Raw genomic sequence first — 16,058 nt, 5'->3', positions numbered from 1 at the left:
AAATAAATTTGTTGGACTATAACATGGTGTTTGATTCTTAACTTTGTCCACCCAGTCCAACATTGGCACCTCCACATCATTGATATAAATGACAAACATAAGAGGATCCAGAACTGCTCACTATAAAACACTGCTGGTGTCAGGCCTCCAGTTCAAAACGCAACCCTGCACAACCACTCTCTGCCTCCTGCCATTAAGCCAATTAGGTATCCAATTGGCAAGCTCACCTTGAACCCTGTGTGATCTAACTTTACTAATTAGTCTACCATGCGGATACTTGTCAAAGGCTTCACTAAAATCCAAATAAACAATGTCTATTGCTCTGCCATCATCAATCTTTTTCCTCAAGAAACTCAATCAAGCGTGTGAGACATGATTTTCCTCACACAAAACCATGCTGACTATCCCTAATCAATTCTTGCCTTCCTTATGTCCATAAATCCTATCTTTTACAATCACCTCCAACAATTTACCCACAACTGAAGTCAGACTCACAGGTTTACAGTTCCTTGGTTTCTCCTTACAACCTTTATTAAACAAAGGTACAACATTAGTCACCCTCCAGTCAACAGGCACCTCACCTGTAGATATAGATGGATGCAAATATTTCTGCAAGGGATCTCGCAATTTCCTCCCTTTTTTCCCACAACCTCTGGGAGACATTAGATCAGGTGCTGGAGATTTATCCACCTTTATATTCTGTAAGGCCCCCGAACTTCCTCTTCTGTGATGTGAACTGTTTTTAAAACACCAAAGTTTATTTCTCTGTATTCTCCAGGCTCCATTTCTTTCTCTAAAGCCCAGAACATTGAGCTGCCAGTCTTGTCCATCTCTCAGCCATTTAGATAAGGAAAGTTTCTGTCATAGCTATGATGTCCCAATCCCACATTCTTAAACATGAGTTCATTAGCCTTACCTGCAAGAGCCATTGTATTGACTTCATTGTGGGGAAACAAAATGAATCAGTGATATATATAGATAGATAGTCTTGCTTTTGCAATCGGTTGGACAAATTATCACACATTTGAGAAAAATGAGATTCGAAGACTCTAAGGTGCTGAGATGACAATTAGTCAATTCGCTGCTCATTACTCTTGATGTCATTTAATGCACTTTCTAGTTGATCAGCGGAGGCAACTGTGGTAACTTTGGAAACGAAAGTCAGTCCAACTGTACTACATACGCAGCAAAAGGTTTATACATATGTACTGAAATTGAAAGAAATAACCCGTTTTGAATTTTAACAGATTCGCTGAAAACAGAGTTGGACTGATTGTTATTAGTGAAAAAAAAATGAAGGTATATTAGTGTGAAAAGCAGCATGGAGCAGAGGTATCCTGGGGCATCAGTTGCTCCATTGCTGTCCCCTGAGCAAGGCTCCTTGCAGGAGCCCTGGAGTCCTGCTTGAGATCTAATTTGAACAGAAGATGAACTCTATTTAAGTGATTTCTTGTCACTCAAAATGGCGCTGGATTGTGGTGACACAACACTTTTAACTGTTACTTCCTCGATATATGTGACAATAAAACAAAAATAATAAAATCCTTCAATATCTTTCACAGATTAATCAGTCACTGCCCTAATGCCTTTATAGGTGCATGATTGAAAGATCCCACATAAGTTACCAGTCACTCCCTGAAAGGAGTCAATTGCTTAGACATTTAGTGCTGCAGTGACTCTCATAGACACCGAGGAGGGTGCCTCACACTCCTGAAGCCTTCAGATCCCACTTTAACAACTTGCATAATTGCCTCACAGTGTCCTGGAGTATAAGGAACATGTGTTGACACTGCGCCTTGTTTGTCTTCAGGAAATGGAGTTAGGCAAAAATCTCTATTCCCCACTGTGACCCCTGCAGCTACAATCGCTTCCTGAGCTGGATTTATCTCAGACCCTGTCGCAGCTCACTGCTGCTCCTGGGCTTGCCATCAGTCCTGTACCTCCTCCCTCTGCCTTCACCTTCTTGGCAAGGCAGCCATGCAATCCCACTCCTCCAGCAGCTGTGTAAATCATATTTCTTGTTATGATCTGCATTAAGAACATTAGAAGTGGAAGAAATTTGCAGCTGTGGTATCAATTATTGGTAGCATACCCTCTAGATGAATGCTGCACACGTACCTCCACACAGTGAGACATGCTGCATCCCAATAATGAGGGCTGTGTCATCTCCAGCCTCAGCATGTGCACTGACCCAGTGAAGGTGGTGCACCAGCTGAGTGACAAGCACATTACACCAAGTAAAGACTTCCTGCTGCACTCTGACCCCGCTTTCCATCTCATTTCAGTCTTCAGTGTTCTACTGTCCAGTAGATCTGGAGCCTGTGCTTTCAAGCATCAAATTGACACTCACACCGTCTTCCCTGGGTGTTGTTCCAGCCATTTACAAGTTTCACTGAGCATCTAAATAACAGCAATGCCAGGTAATATGGTGAACACTGTCAGGACTGAGTTCCACTAAGTCATCAGGTTATCACACCTTCGAGAGTCTGCATGTCCCCTTTTGCCAAGCATTACTCAGACCACCCATGTGGAAACTTGCCACATTGAACTTCGCCTCTAACTTTTTCCTTACCCTCAAGCCCCATAATTACATCTGGCTGATATCGACTGTGATCACTACCAATAATACAGCCGTATAGCCCACTATGTCCTCTGATACTGTACTAATGCTCATAACTTGACGTTCACCCATCACTGCCCTTGTCCCCACATCAACACATGCCTCTGCTTCTGACCCCAGCCTTGATTGCCCAAACCCTTTATGTAAAGAGCCCACCCCATTCCTGTGGACAGATAATTATTGACAAGCACAAAAGCAGCTTGACAGTATGTCTCCACAAAATAGCATGTCAATACTGCAGCACTGATAGCCTTTACTTATAGCCTCTGGAGGAAAAACCATTCACTAACAGGCATAGCATGGTATGGCACACTGATGTGACTATGCAGAAAGCTGCTAAGTGAATGAGCAGTAAGACAGTAAGCAAACAGCCTTTGAGATGCAGCCTAGTACAATGTGAGCTAGTTGTCTACTTCTGCATGCAAAATAACCTTGCAGAAGCCTTTCAATGCTAGATACTGGTGCACCCTGAAATACAGGTATCAACTTCCTACGCATCCTACAAGTGGATTGGAGAGGTGCCTTGGGGAACTTCCTGAGGAGTTGGCATTTGTCAGTTGCCAATGTTAGTGGACAAAATGTTAGTGGTGACTATGGGTCATTCTCTGAGATTCTGCTGTGCAGTGACCAACTTGGAGGTTATTTGCAGTCAGTGGTGAGCTGAGATCCCTACATAATCACTCTAACTTCCATGTCAAGATTTCTCAGACTAGTTTGCGTGCCATGGGTAGTATGATTGAAAGCTGCATATTAATGAGGGAAGAGCTGCAGTTGATCAGTTTGTTAACAAGCAACAAAGTCTTTAGCTGTAACTCATCACTGCGCAGTTAGAATCTTGCCTTGATGCCTGGAACCTAGCCAAAAGATGCTGTGAATTGTTCCTGATGTTACAATAGGTCTACTTGGACTTCCCTAGTGATTTTGCCACATTTCTCACCATTGTTCAGGCTCCTATAAATTCTATCTAATACATCTCAATTCTAATCATACATGACTTCTTGATATTACTTGTTAATACAGTAACACAGAGCTACAACTTCCTTTGCGTTTATGGGGATGCATTTACAAACATCAGATACATTTGCATATTGCCATTAACAGTGTCAATACAGGTGTAATTTCAGGTGCAATTTCCCATCCGTGATAAGGCTCAGTCTAAATGAACAAACAGAATTTTATAAATATAAAATACTCAATGGCAATCATGTAACCTATTGATTGTTGTAACAACCTACCTGGTTCAATAATGTCATTTAGGCAAGGCACTCTGCCTTGTTTACCTGGCCTATCTATGACTCCGCATCCACAGTATTGTGTTTGGCTCTTTACTGGGCAATTAGGGATGGACAATAAATGTTGACTGGCGAGTGACACCTGCAGTGATTATAACGTAGTCAGCAAGATCGACCTAAGTTCTCTAGGCAGAAGTGAGGACTGCAGATGCTGGAAACCAGAGTTTAGATTAAAGTGGTGCTGGAAAGGCTCAGCAGGTCAGGCAGCTTCCGAGGAGCAGGAAAATTGACATTTCGAGCAAAAGCCCTTCTGTTAACCTGGTCCAATCAGGGAGCCCTGGCTGACAAAAATAAACAGGAGTGTCTTCAGGGAGAGGTGGGCGCCTCAGGGAGTGGAGTGTATTATTTCCCCCTGCAACTCTACTTTGATTTAAACTCTGCCCTCCCCTTCACAGTTTAATCACACAGCATTGCCCTTTGAGAAGGGCACTGCTTGTCACTGGCCACTTGGGTGTTTCCTTTCTTCCTGGAGGTGGAATATAAATAATTATTTACATACTTGTTGTTTTTCACTGTGTCCGACACACAAGACATGGATGCTGGGGAAAAATGAGCACTACTGCTATCAGGTGGTAGTGTAGGGGAAAGAAGAAGAAAAAAGAACAGGAGTGTCAGACATCCTGTTCATTCTGAGAGCTGGCACTGAGGGAGCTAAAAAAAGGTGTATTCAGGGAGAGGTGGGCACTGCAGGGAGTGGACTATTTTAATTCCCCCAAGATTAGAGTGGTGCTGGAAAAGCACAGCAGGTCAGGCAGCATCCAAGGAGCAGGGAAAATCGACGTTTTGGGCAAAAGCCCTTCATAAGGGCTTTTCCAGCACTGCTCTAATCTTGACTCTAATCTCCAGCATCTGCAGTACCCACTCCCACCCTGTTTAGGCAGTAGTATGGGGAGAAAAAAGAAAAAAAACACAGGCGTGTCAGAGATTCTGTTCACTCTGAGAGCTGGCACTGAGGAAGCCAGACCAGTGTCAAGTACTATACGTATGTAAATAAAGGGTGATTTGGTGATGGATACCAGCCTCTGTGGAGTTATTTCAACACCAACATCCCATCAACAAATAAAAAGAAATAATTGAAAGTTTCTATTGTCAGACTACAATGTTACATTTCCCTGTTAAAATATATTTTCAAAGCTATTGAATTATTTATAATCACCATCTGAACTGTAAGAATACAACACATCATGAACTCAATTCCAGGATCTTTTTTATCTGCATATTGTAAATAGTCCTATGTCTGCACACATTTCCTGTCTACAAATTTGTACATCTGTTGTCACTTATTTGTCATAGTTCTGTCACAACACCTTCCTTCTTCATAAATTCCTACATTCACGTGAGCATTGAAAACTATCGATGTAGATTTTCCATCCTGTAATTCTACTCTCCTACCAATGGTGACACTGGAGTGCTTAAGACTTGCATCTCCAGCTCTTCAGCCTACAATACCAAGGAAAATTGTAGCTCCAATCACTTCTACTGATCAAATTGACAATGGATTTTCTTCTTGACTATAAATAACATAAAATCTATGTTTACACAAAGAAAATAGATAGAATATTTGTAAGAATAAAAAAAATTTGCATTCTCTGCACCAATTATTTCAAGTCCTCTACTATCACCGCTTTGCTGAAAAGCCATCCCGGTCCTGACTCCTTATATTTCCTGCATTATGAAAAATTAATATTTAATATTACTTGAGAACTTATGTTTTGATGGATTGAAGGAAATAGATTTTTTCAGTTGGTATGGATACCTAAGTTTTTTTAATGGACATTTTGGACTTTGGAATTTTGTTTTAACAATGAAACTTAGAAACAACATGGTTCCAGCTAATTGCTGGACTTGTTTGATGGAGGTTCCCCATTCAGAGTTTATGACTAGGAGAGGGTTCCTTTCTGTTTGAATTATGTTTTGTATGCAGCTGGAGATTTGGTTTTCAGTTGGGGCAAAATCTGCCTTTTTGAAATACCCTACTGTGAATTCAGTGTCAAATTTGATTGTCCTCTTGAGACTTTCTCCCCATGTCTGCATGGGTTTCCATTGGATGCACTTGTTTCTTCCCACAATCTAAACATGTGCAGGTTTGGTGGATTGTCCATGCTAAATTGTCCCATATTGTCCAGGGATATGCAGGCTAGGGAGATTAGCCTCTCGATATAGCGTTTCCTGAATATGCTGTATCTGCCAAGATCCCAGAGATGACTGCACATGCTTAGCAGGCTGTCTATGTGTGCCAGAAAGCCAGGTCAACTGACATCTGAACATGCCAAACTTTCACCTTTCTTACTTAACAAAATAACCATTATTGGTTTGAGCTGTTTCTTTTTCTTTAAAGTTAATCTCTGCAAAGTGATAAAGCTCTTCTTTTTCTCTTTTAATTGGTGTGGGTTATTTATCAAGGTAAATATTTATACTTCACATTACAAATTATAAATCAATAGTTTTGTGATTTTAAAAGAAACATTTTTTTGTTGTATCTTTTTATACCAAGTCAACTCTAGAGGAAGCATTTGACTGACAATATTAGTATTGATGAAGGCACGAAAAGTAACATTAGCAAATTTGCTGATGACACAAAGCTGGGTGGCAGGGTGAAATGTGAGGAGGATGTTATGAGAATACAGGGTGACTTGGACAGGCTATGAGTGGACGGATGCATGACAGATGCAGTTTAATGTTGATAAATGTGTGGTTATCTACTTTTGTGGCAAGAACAGGAAGGCAGATTACTATCTAAAAGGAGTCACGTTAGGTAAAGAGGAAGTACAATGAGACCTAGGTGTTCTTCTACATCAGTCAATGAAAGCAAACATGCAGGTACAGTAGGCAGTGAAGAAAGCTAATAGCATGCTGGCCTTCATAACAAGTGGAATTGAGTATAGAAGCAAAGAGGTCCTTCTGCAGCTGTACAGGGCCCTGGTGAGACTGCACCTGGAATACTGTGTGCCGTTTTGGTCTCCAAATTTGAGGAAAGATATTCTGGCTATTGAGGGAGTGCAGCATCAGTTCATAAGGTCAACTCCCGAAATGGCGGGACTAGCTTATGCTGAAAGATTCGAGCCACTGGGCTCGTCTACACTTGAGTTTAGAAGGTTAAGAGGGGATCTGATTGAGACGTATAAGATTACTAAAGGATTGGACACTCTGGAGGCAGGAAGCATGCTTCCGCTGATGGGTGAGTCCAGAACCAGAGGACACAGTTTAAAAATAAAGGGTAGGCCATTTAGAACAGAGTTGAGGAGAAAATTCTTCACCCAGAGAGTAGTGAATATATGGAATGCTCTACCCCAGAAGGTAGTGGAGGCCAAGTCTCTGGATACTTTCAAGAAAGAGATGGATAGAGCTCTTAAAGATAGTGGTTATGGTGATAAGGCAGGAAAAGGATATTGACTGTGGATGATCAGCCAGGATCATAATGAATGGTGGTGCTGTCTCAAAGGACCGAATGGCCTAGTCCTGTACCTATTGTCTATTGACCATATTGGGGTCTGGGTAAACAATGTAAATTTACATTGTGACTCACAGAGTAGTGGAAATGAACTGTGACATATTGAAGCAGAATAAGGCTGTTCGGCCTATTGAGTTGCTCTGCTATTCGATCATGACTAACTAGAGAGTACACTTCTTCCAACTCAGTCGTAACATAAAACTGGAGGCTGTCAGCACAATAATATGCTGACAACATGTAATTGGAACTGGGGTAATGACAATTAAAAGAGGATTGATGCCATGTTTCTTGTGTGCTGCTGAACCAAAATGTCTATGACAGTTGCTAAGACATTTCTGGAGATGAAAGATTTATCCTTGAGTGATTTACAAGGAATTGATAAGGTTAGGTTATTAGAATTGCTAAAAAAGCAGTTAGAATTAAAAGCAGGGGCTAAGAAAGCACTCACAATTGTGATAATAGCACAGAATTTGAATTTAAAACAATGAAAAGGTAATTTCAAATCAATTTAGATGGTAGTTCAGTAGAGCCAGCTAGAATCCAATTGAAGATACAGAAGCTTGAACTAGAAAAGTAAATGAGAAAACTTGAATACAATTAAGAATTGAGAAAACCGGAAGATAGAAGAGTGGAGGCAGAAAACAAAAGAAACAAAAAGGAAAATAAAAGACATTTTACAAAGATGGAATTCCTGTGTGGAGTTTGCACTTTCTCCCCATGTCTGCATGGGTTTCCATTGGGTGTACTGGTTTTTTTCTCACAGTCTAAAGATGTGCAGATTAAGTGAATTGTCCATGCTAAACTGTTGCATTTTGTCCAGGGATATGCAGGCAAGGAAGGTTAGCCATGGTAAATGTGGGGCTATCGATATAGGGTCAAGAATTGGGTCTGAGCGGGATGCTCTTTGGAACGTAGATGCAGACTATATGGGCCAAGTAGCTTCTTTCCATATTGTAGGGATTCTATGAAATGGAATTGCAAAGAGAAAGAATAGGAAAATTAAACAATCAGAAGAGAGAAAAGGCTTGACAAAGAGCATACCATCTTAGAAAGCTGGAATGGAGAAAAAAAAATGCCTCAGAGACTTTAAGGAATGCTCCAGCAGGGATCTCAATCAAAGACCAGTGAGTAGATGTTTACAGTTTTGCAAACTCTTCCAAACTTTGATGAAAGGAACATAGAAGAACTTTTCATATTGCTTGAAGAAATAGTGAAACCAATGAAGTGTCTTAAATGCGCAATCTCTTATCCTGAGACTGTGGTGGTCTCAGACTTTCCCAAAAGGATAAACAACTTTCCACATCTTTCACTGTCATAACCCAAAAAAAGTTTTATATTTTCAGAAGGTTTGCCTCTCATTCTTCAAAATTCCACAGAGCATACATATATACTGATCACAAACCCTTAGACTTTGTGAAAAAAAATTTAAAAATGGTAGACAGTATAGAGTTTGTTATTACAACTTTATCAAATAAATATTGTCCATACTGTGAGGAAGAACAATGTAATTGCTGATGCTTTGCCAGGAATATAACTTAATTCGAATTATCCATATTTCAAGAAGAAAACAGCGTTTACTTGCAATGGGTGAATGAGAATGAGTGAGTACTTATTTCCTAATACACTTTTCAAATATATATATACATCTTATTTTGTTACACTTTGGAAGGAAATGCATTTGAAAATAGTGTTACTTTGGACATTAGAACTTATGTTAACAGGGAGGAACTTCTCCAAAATTTCATGATTTCAGCTGTTGCTGGGTATGTCTGCTGGAGATCACCTAGCTGGTGTTTATGACTGGGAGAGAATTAGGTTTTTTTTGTTTGAATAGTGCTTTGCATGCAGTTGGAGATGGGTTGGCTTTCAGTTAGGGGAAAGCCTACTGAGCAAAAAACTGCCCAACTTGCCTTTCTGAAACACTCTTGCTGGTAGCCAAGTGTGAAACCTGATTGTCTTCTTGATGCTTGCCTGGAAGATTTCTCCTTACTGTTTTCCTGAGTAAGCTGCAGCTGTGAATATCTCAGAAAAAAAATGCACACCTAGTGCTTTGCCTATATGTGACAGAATGCCAGAATGGCAGCCATCTGAACATTCCATACTTTGTCCTTTATTTCTTCAAGAAATAACCATTATTGACCAAGGTGTTTATTTTCCCAAAGTTAATCTCTACAGAGAAACAAATCCATTTTCCCCTTTACTTGAAATATGCATGTTGGCTTATTTTGAGGTGTTAACATTGTGTGTCAACTAGTGTTGTGTCTTCATGAAATAAGTTTTGTTTTACAATGTCATAGAGTCATAAAGCACGGAAACAGACCATTCAGTCCAACCAGTCCATGCCAAACATAATCCCCAAAGAAACTAGTCCCACCTGTCTGCTCCTGGCCCATATCCCGCCAAACTTTTTCTATTCATGTACATATCCAAATGTATTTTAAACAATGAAAGTATGCCCACATCCACCACTTCCTCAGGAAGTTAATTCCACATATGAATCACCCTCAAAAGAATTGCCCATCATGTCTTTTTCCTCTCTCCTTAAAAATGTACTTGCTAATCATGAAATTCTCCATCCTAGGGAAAAGACAACTACCATTAACCCTAAAAACCCTTCATTAAAAAAGGTCATTGGACCTGAAACATTAATTCTGCTTCCTCTCCACAGATGCTACCAGACCTGCTGAGTTTTCCCAGAAATTTCTGTTTTTGTGTCAACAACATTAAGTTTATTAAATAAACTTGGTTGATGGATCTTTTTATTCTAAATCTACTATAGAGGAAACACACTATAGGCCAAATGGGGAACTGAGTAAAACAATTAAATTTACACTGTCACCCATGCAGAAGTGAGACTAGAGAAAGCTAGTGTATACCTTCCATCTTGGTCATAACAATTGTTACAGGAATCATTCAAGTAGAGAATAAATGACAAACTCTTGCACAGTTTTATTAATTGGGTATGTGTGGGGCATTAATTCAAAATTTGAACATTATTCAGAATGGCATGGTCGAGATACATGTAATATGGAAACTGCATCTTGTGATTTTAAAGTATGATAGCATTCTAGGATTCAGTACATACAGCAATTACTCCTGGGAATAATTGCAAGGCAATAAACTAAACAAGATGTTCATCCTGTCCACACAAATTGCTAGCATATAGCTTAACTAGCTCATGGTTGACATCTGATCCCGGAGATTAGATTATTTCCCTGAGTTCATTTGAGGTTATCTTTTTAAAAACATATATAGTGTATAGTTCATGTTGTGGAGTAGTTTTGTTTTGTTTGGTTCATTATCTTATCTATTAACAGCTTCTCGATGCCAACACATACTGCCAGCCTGCTGCACATGTGATGATGCCTGAAGAAAACAAACGGTTGTGGCACAATTGCTGAAAATTTATCAATAAATCATTTCTAACTGACGATCAGGACAGAATTAAAACACATGTTAATGGCCAAAAGTAAAATGGACATAAAATAAGGTAACAAATGTCACACTTTATTAGTAAATTCATCAACATATCTGTTGCGATCAGCAGAATTTCTGTTAACATTTCTAAAAGTAAAACTCACGTAGAATAGGACATGCTAACGTACAAAGGATACCGTATAATGTAATATTAGACTTAAACAAAGTTGGGACTAGAAACATTATTAGGAAATAGTTGTCAATATGTTGACTCTGCGGGGATCCAGTCCACTCTCGTGCGTTTGATCATTTAATTATTTTCTCGTGAGAGTGACAGCTATACCGCGCGGGCAACTTCAGTTCTACAAATAAGCTTCTGACAAAACACTACTCAAAGCATGTTAGAACTATGGATTTGCACTCAGCTAATGTTTACGGCAATGCAGCCATGGCAACAGACGAACGGTCATTTCCAGGTTAGTTGGATGTTCTATTTACTAGGAGAAGCAGAGTCTAAACTGCCTATCCTACTTGTCCACGTAATCTATCAATGATCATCATTGCTGTGTCCGCTAAAACCTAGTAACAACATCTTAAATATAGCTTTAAATAAGAAATGCAATTATAATAATTTTTAAAGAGTCAACACTTCCGATTTCTCTAATTCACTTCAAATTTGTTAATTTTAAATGAATTGTTTAGGCTCGTTTTCCTACTTACAATATATTTAATGAACAGAAACGTCTACAATAACTTTTTAAATTAATAAAAACACAGACTGAAAATTTGCCTCTGAAGTGCTATATGGCAAATTCATATTTAATTAGGACACTGAATTACATAGATTCTCACACTTAGACCGAATTTTTATATTTTCAAACCAAAGATTTGAGAAATGGAAGTGTGACAAGAGAGGTTGTAAACCCTGAATGTGTGTTCTGGATCATATTTTGTCATTAACATGTACAATCAGCTGGAATGATGAGCATTAAATTGTCCATATTCTTAAATTAGTAGATTCAAGAGGAAAGAACAGAGAGTATATCTTTCAAATGCATATCTAAATCTAAAAATATTCCTAGCACATCTATCAGTGTCGTCCATACAATACTTACTTCCAGAGGGCATACTAACGATGCTCTACACGGGTTTAACAAAAAAAATGCAATTTTAAATTCTATATTCTAAACTAAAGGCAATGTGCTTTGTTGCAGACTAGAGGTGCAGTGCGCAGTAAGAAGAGCCTAAACCCTGAGGACTGGCCCCTCTTGCTCCATTCTCAGCCTGCGCAGGCGCACTCCACCGCATTCCTAAATGGGACATCTGGCCGTGACATCATTGATTGGCCGTCACCCGAGAAACTTTTGTCACTGCGTCCAATCAGGTCAGCGGGTGAGAAAAGGAAGAGGAAAGGGGGTTGGACCAGGAACAGAGACCCCTCTGGAGGCGCATTTCCAACAGTGTACCATCACCTAGAGCGGTTCATCCGGACCCTAGGGCCAGCCCCCAACCTCTCAAATCCAGCCTATCCAACCTGCAACAAGCTGTAGTTCACTACTAGATTCGCTGCTTCAATCGCAGTGACCATGCCCGGCCATCAGATTTATTGATCCGGACGATCTCTGTAAGCTTGTGTTGCAATTTTATTTAGGGGGCGGTGAGGAGATTCTCCGCGACAAAAAAAACCACCGAAGCGCTCACTCACTGAGCCCATTTTCTCTCCTTTTTTTTTGAAAGGGGTATTTTTACGAAGGTGTAAAGATCCTCCACGCCCCCCCCCCTCCCCTTCCCCAACCTCCTTTCTACATGGCGAACAAAGCGATCGATTGGGAGTGCAGCGGGGATCGCGACATGTACGGTCACTTTCAGGACTGGTGTCTGAGGACCTACGGGGATTCGGGTAAAACAAAGACGGTCACTCGGAAAAAATACGACCGGATTGTGCAGCTCCTGAGCGGAGTAGAGCTCAGCTCGGTCGATAATGCCAAATTCAAATTTTGGGTGAAATCGAAGGGATTCCAGCTGGGGATGGGCGATCAGAAAAAGGGTGCTGCCGGAAAACCAGCGGTGTACGTACCAGTAAAAACAACGGTTAGTCTCCAGAGTGGGAAATTTATTTATTTATATCTGGTCAATAAATGTTTTGTCTGTCTTAAAGTCTGATAGTTACTGTGCTGTGTTAATTTTACATTTGAGGCGGCCCTCTCTCCGGCTGTCACGTACTGATTTGCATGACTGCTTAATGTTGAACACCTGGCCACTGTCTCCGGGTAAAAATAAGGTAAATGAAAGGTCGTTCCAAATTTTAGAACCCGACATCTGATCTTAAATTATTGTTGGATCGTTTCGGAAGAAAACAAATAGTTGTTATGAACTCCGAATGAAGATGAAATCTATAGCTCGATATGTTAATTGAACTGCAAAATAATATTGCAAAATAAAAAGAACTGCGGATGCTGGAAATCAGAAACGAAAACAGAAATTGATGGAAAAGCTCAGCAGTTCTGGCAGCATCTGTGGAGAGAAATCACAGTTAACATTTCGGTCCAGTGACCCTCAGAATGATATTGCAAGTTTGTTTGAGTTTCCAAAATTACGTCCTTGCCGGCATAGAACAGAATCTATTTGTAAGAGGAATTAAGTTGTGATTCGTCAATTTCCTTTTGTTTTTTGGGAGGGTCTGCGAAACAACTGATAAAAATTTATTCGGGATGCAAAACAAAATGAAGAGCACTGAGCTGTTCTGGAATACTATTCTGCAGTGATGTGCTGTCGCGATGCCTTCTGGCACACATCGACTGTTTCCTGCTCTCTGTACCCGTCAGTCTGTATTTTTCTCTATCTCTCTACTAGTTTATTTCTATAATGCTTTTATATACATTTCCCTCGTGTTTATTTTTATGTTTGACCGTCTCCCCCTGTCTCTGTTCCATCTTCGCCTCGTTTTTGTTATTATTCAGTGCCATCTTAAGTGGCATGGTTTATGACTAGTCTCCACCTCACTGTCTGACATATAGTACTCGTGTCAGTTAGATCTTCCGTTTTCTTATTTGGGAGAAGACGGGATCCTTTCGCTTTATGTAAAACGAGCGGCAGTTTCATAAGAGGAACACGAGGGGGATTTAAAAGTCAATCATATTGATCTTTAAAAATAGTGCCCAACCATGTTGTTAATTTCCATTCTGTTTCGTTGTTTCGTCTTGTTTTAATTAACCCCACCCCCTCCTATTTATTCAGCATTTTCCATGGCTTGCAGTAGTCACTAATGAGTCTGCATTAGCATTGTCCTGGCCAGGTACATTGCACTTCGATGAGCGGTGCAAAACACCTAGTTGATTAGTTCATTATAATTAGTTAAATGAGCCAGTCCTCGGAGAGCAGAACAGTGGAAACCACAAGTGAAAAACAGAAATACGCCTGGGACTAAAACGAATTAATAGGGGAAATTTGGAACCAAATCTCAATGGTTTTGTTTCTGAATTGATATTTTTGTTTATCGAGGTATAAACATTATCGACACATAATGGATATATGTAGGTACATTGATTTAACGCTAACCTTTTGCTTATTTCAAAAGTAATCACGAAATAGGTAACAGACAGTATAGAAGTCAGGTTGCGGTACATTGATGTACTTCGTTGCTTGGCAACAAGCTCTTGCGTCCCAGCTCATGATTCTGCAGGAGGCCAAATGGATAGTGACAAATTGTGCACTTCATTATTATAGAAGGCTATCTTAAATAAGTGTTATTTCGGCTGGAAGTATATACACTTTTTAAAAAGTTAGGTTTTATGCGCAAGCAGTTATTAAATATTGACAATAGAAATGAACCATGCGAACAGTGTGCTGGTGTTTGCTCTTTGACAGATGTTATTGTGTCTTTGCTGTTAAGTACTTAAACGTACCGATTCAGTTTGGTTGTCTGAAGTCAAGTAGATTTCCGGGGATCTTTTGCATAGTTTACAAATTAGATCAGTGATCTACAGGCTCGAAAACGGTTAGTTTTGTTTCCGAGCTGATACGTTCAAGCTTTAGCGCTCAGAGCTACTGTTTTGAGAGTTGGAGGCAGTGTGTGATAAGCTGAGGGAAAAAAAAATGTTTGGTGTAAGGGGCTAGTATCCTATCTGAAGCAGAAGCGAGGCACTAACATCTCGCAATGATCTTGTCACGGAATTAGATTTTATATGCAGACATCGATTTAGATTCAACAGTTGAGTTAAGAAGACTACTTAATTAAGAGGATAAGTTAAAGGAAAACACTTTCCTGCAGAGGTAAGACATGGACACTTTAGTGTGACTGAATGAGTCAAGTTCCGCACCTATTATATAGGATTGGGGATTTTTACTGCTGTTTAGAGGATCTCTATCCAGGGTTCCATTGGTTTTATAACATCAAGCGCCAAATGTCATTTAAAAAAAAATATATGCTGGGATTTGGGAGTGTTTCCAGAACGTTAGGAATGTGACTGCGTGATCCCTCCATTTATAATTAGACCCATTGCTTAACGACCACCAAAAAGTCTAATGCAGTAAGCACACAAATTTCACTAACTTTTCAGTTGCTATGAGAAATGGGAATCAGTGGCCTTCATCATGCCAAATCCAACTCAGCTAGTACCTGAGCAACAACTTTGTACCAACACATTCAGTTATCCTACATTTTTATTTATATGTCGGCTAAGTAAATACTGTATACAGAAAGATTTGAGGTCACGCTGTCAGCGCGTTTTTTTTTCTATCACTGATTCACACATCTCTCATGATTATGTAATGCATCTATTTGATTCGACAAAGATAAAATCGACGTTTACACTAAACTATATTTATCGCAACATACTGTCTCGATTTGTATACGAATCTGTCCAAATAACACTAAGGCGATTTTGAATACAGAGATAAAATTATATTCGTACACCTCTTTTGAAATCCTGACATGCACAATATATGGAACTATTGCTCGGAGCTGCTCTTTGCACAGCTCCACATTGCATGCTGTGGGATTACAGCTCGCCTACCAGGATCCTACTTCTCATCTAGACACTGGCGTTACCATAGAGACACTCATTACCTGTCTGCTGGCAGAGCGGACCCAGGCACTCGGCTCCAGTCGCTTTTTCAGGAATTAACTTTAATGGGAGTCTTGCGATCATGTTTTTTTTCCCCTTCCACAGCGCGCTCTTTACGGTTGTGCACAGGACAAATGACCCAATGTGGCTAATTAAACAAATACGAAGGAGCGACAATAGGAGCACCCAAACACAGCAGTAGGACAAATTTG

General features: G+C 39.9%; 1 protein-coding gene across 5 annotated transcripts in view; it reads left to right on the top strand.

Moving 5' to 3' along the window:
• Positions 1–10,796: 10,796 nt before the first annotated feature.
• nol4lb (nucleolar protein 4-like b) overlaps positions 10,797–16,058 on the top strand; it is a 366,154-nt gene continuing 360,892 nt past the window's right edge. For 3 of the 5 annotated variants that reach the window (XM_072556795.1, XM_072556790.1, XM_072556793.1), the window contains exon 1: positions 11,995–12,871. In XM_072556795.1, the coding sequence (XP_072412896.1) occupies positions 12,587–12,871 (285 nt within the window). In that variant the 5' untranslated portion in view covers positions 11,995–12,586. Of the gene's footprint in view, positions 10,854–11,994; positions 12,872–16,058 lie in introns of those variants that run through there. The other 2 variants (XM_072556796.1, XM_072556794.1) reach the window with 2 other exon arrangements.

Source organism: Chiloscyllium punctatum, chromosome 37, assembly GCF_047496795.1.
Source record: "Chiloscyllium punctatum isolate Juve2018m chromosome 37, sChiPun1.3, whole genome shotgun sequence".
Taxonomy (NCBI): domain Eukaryota; kingdom Metazoa; phylum Chordata; class Chondrichthyes; order Orectolobiformes; family Hemiscylliidae; genus Chiloscyllium; species Chiloscyllium punctatum.
This window is presented reverse-complemented; position numbering and strand designations above follow the sequence as displayed.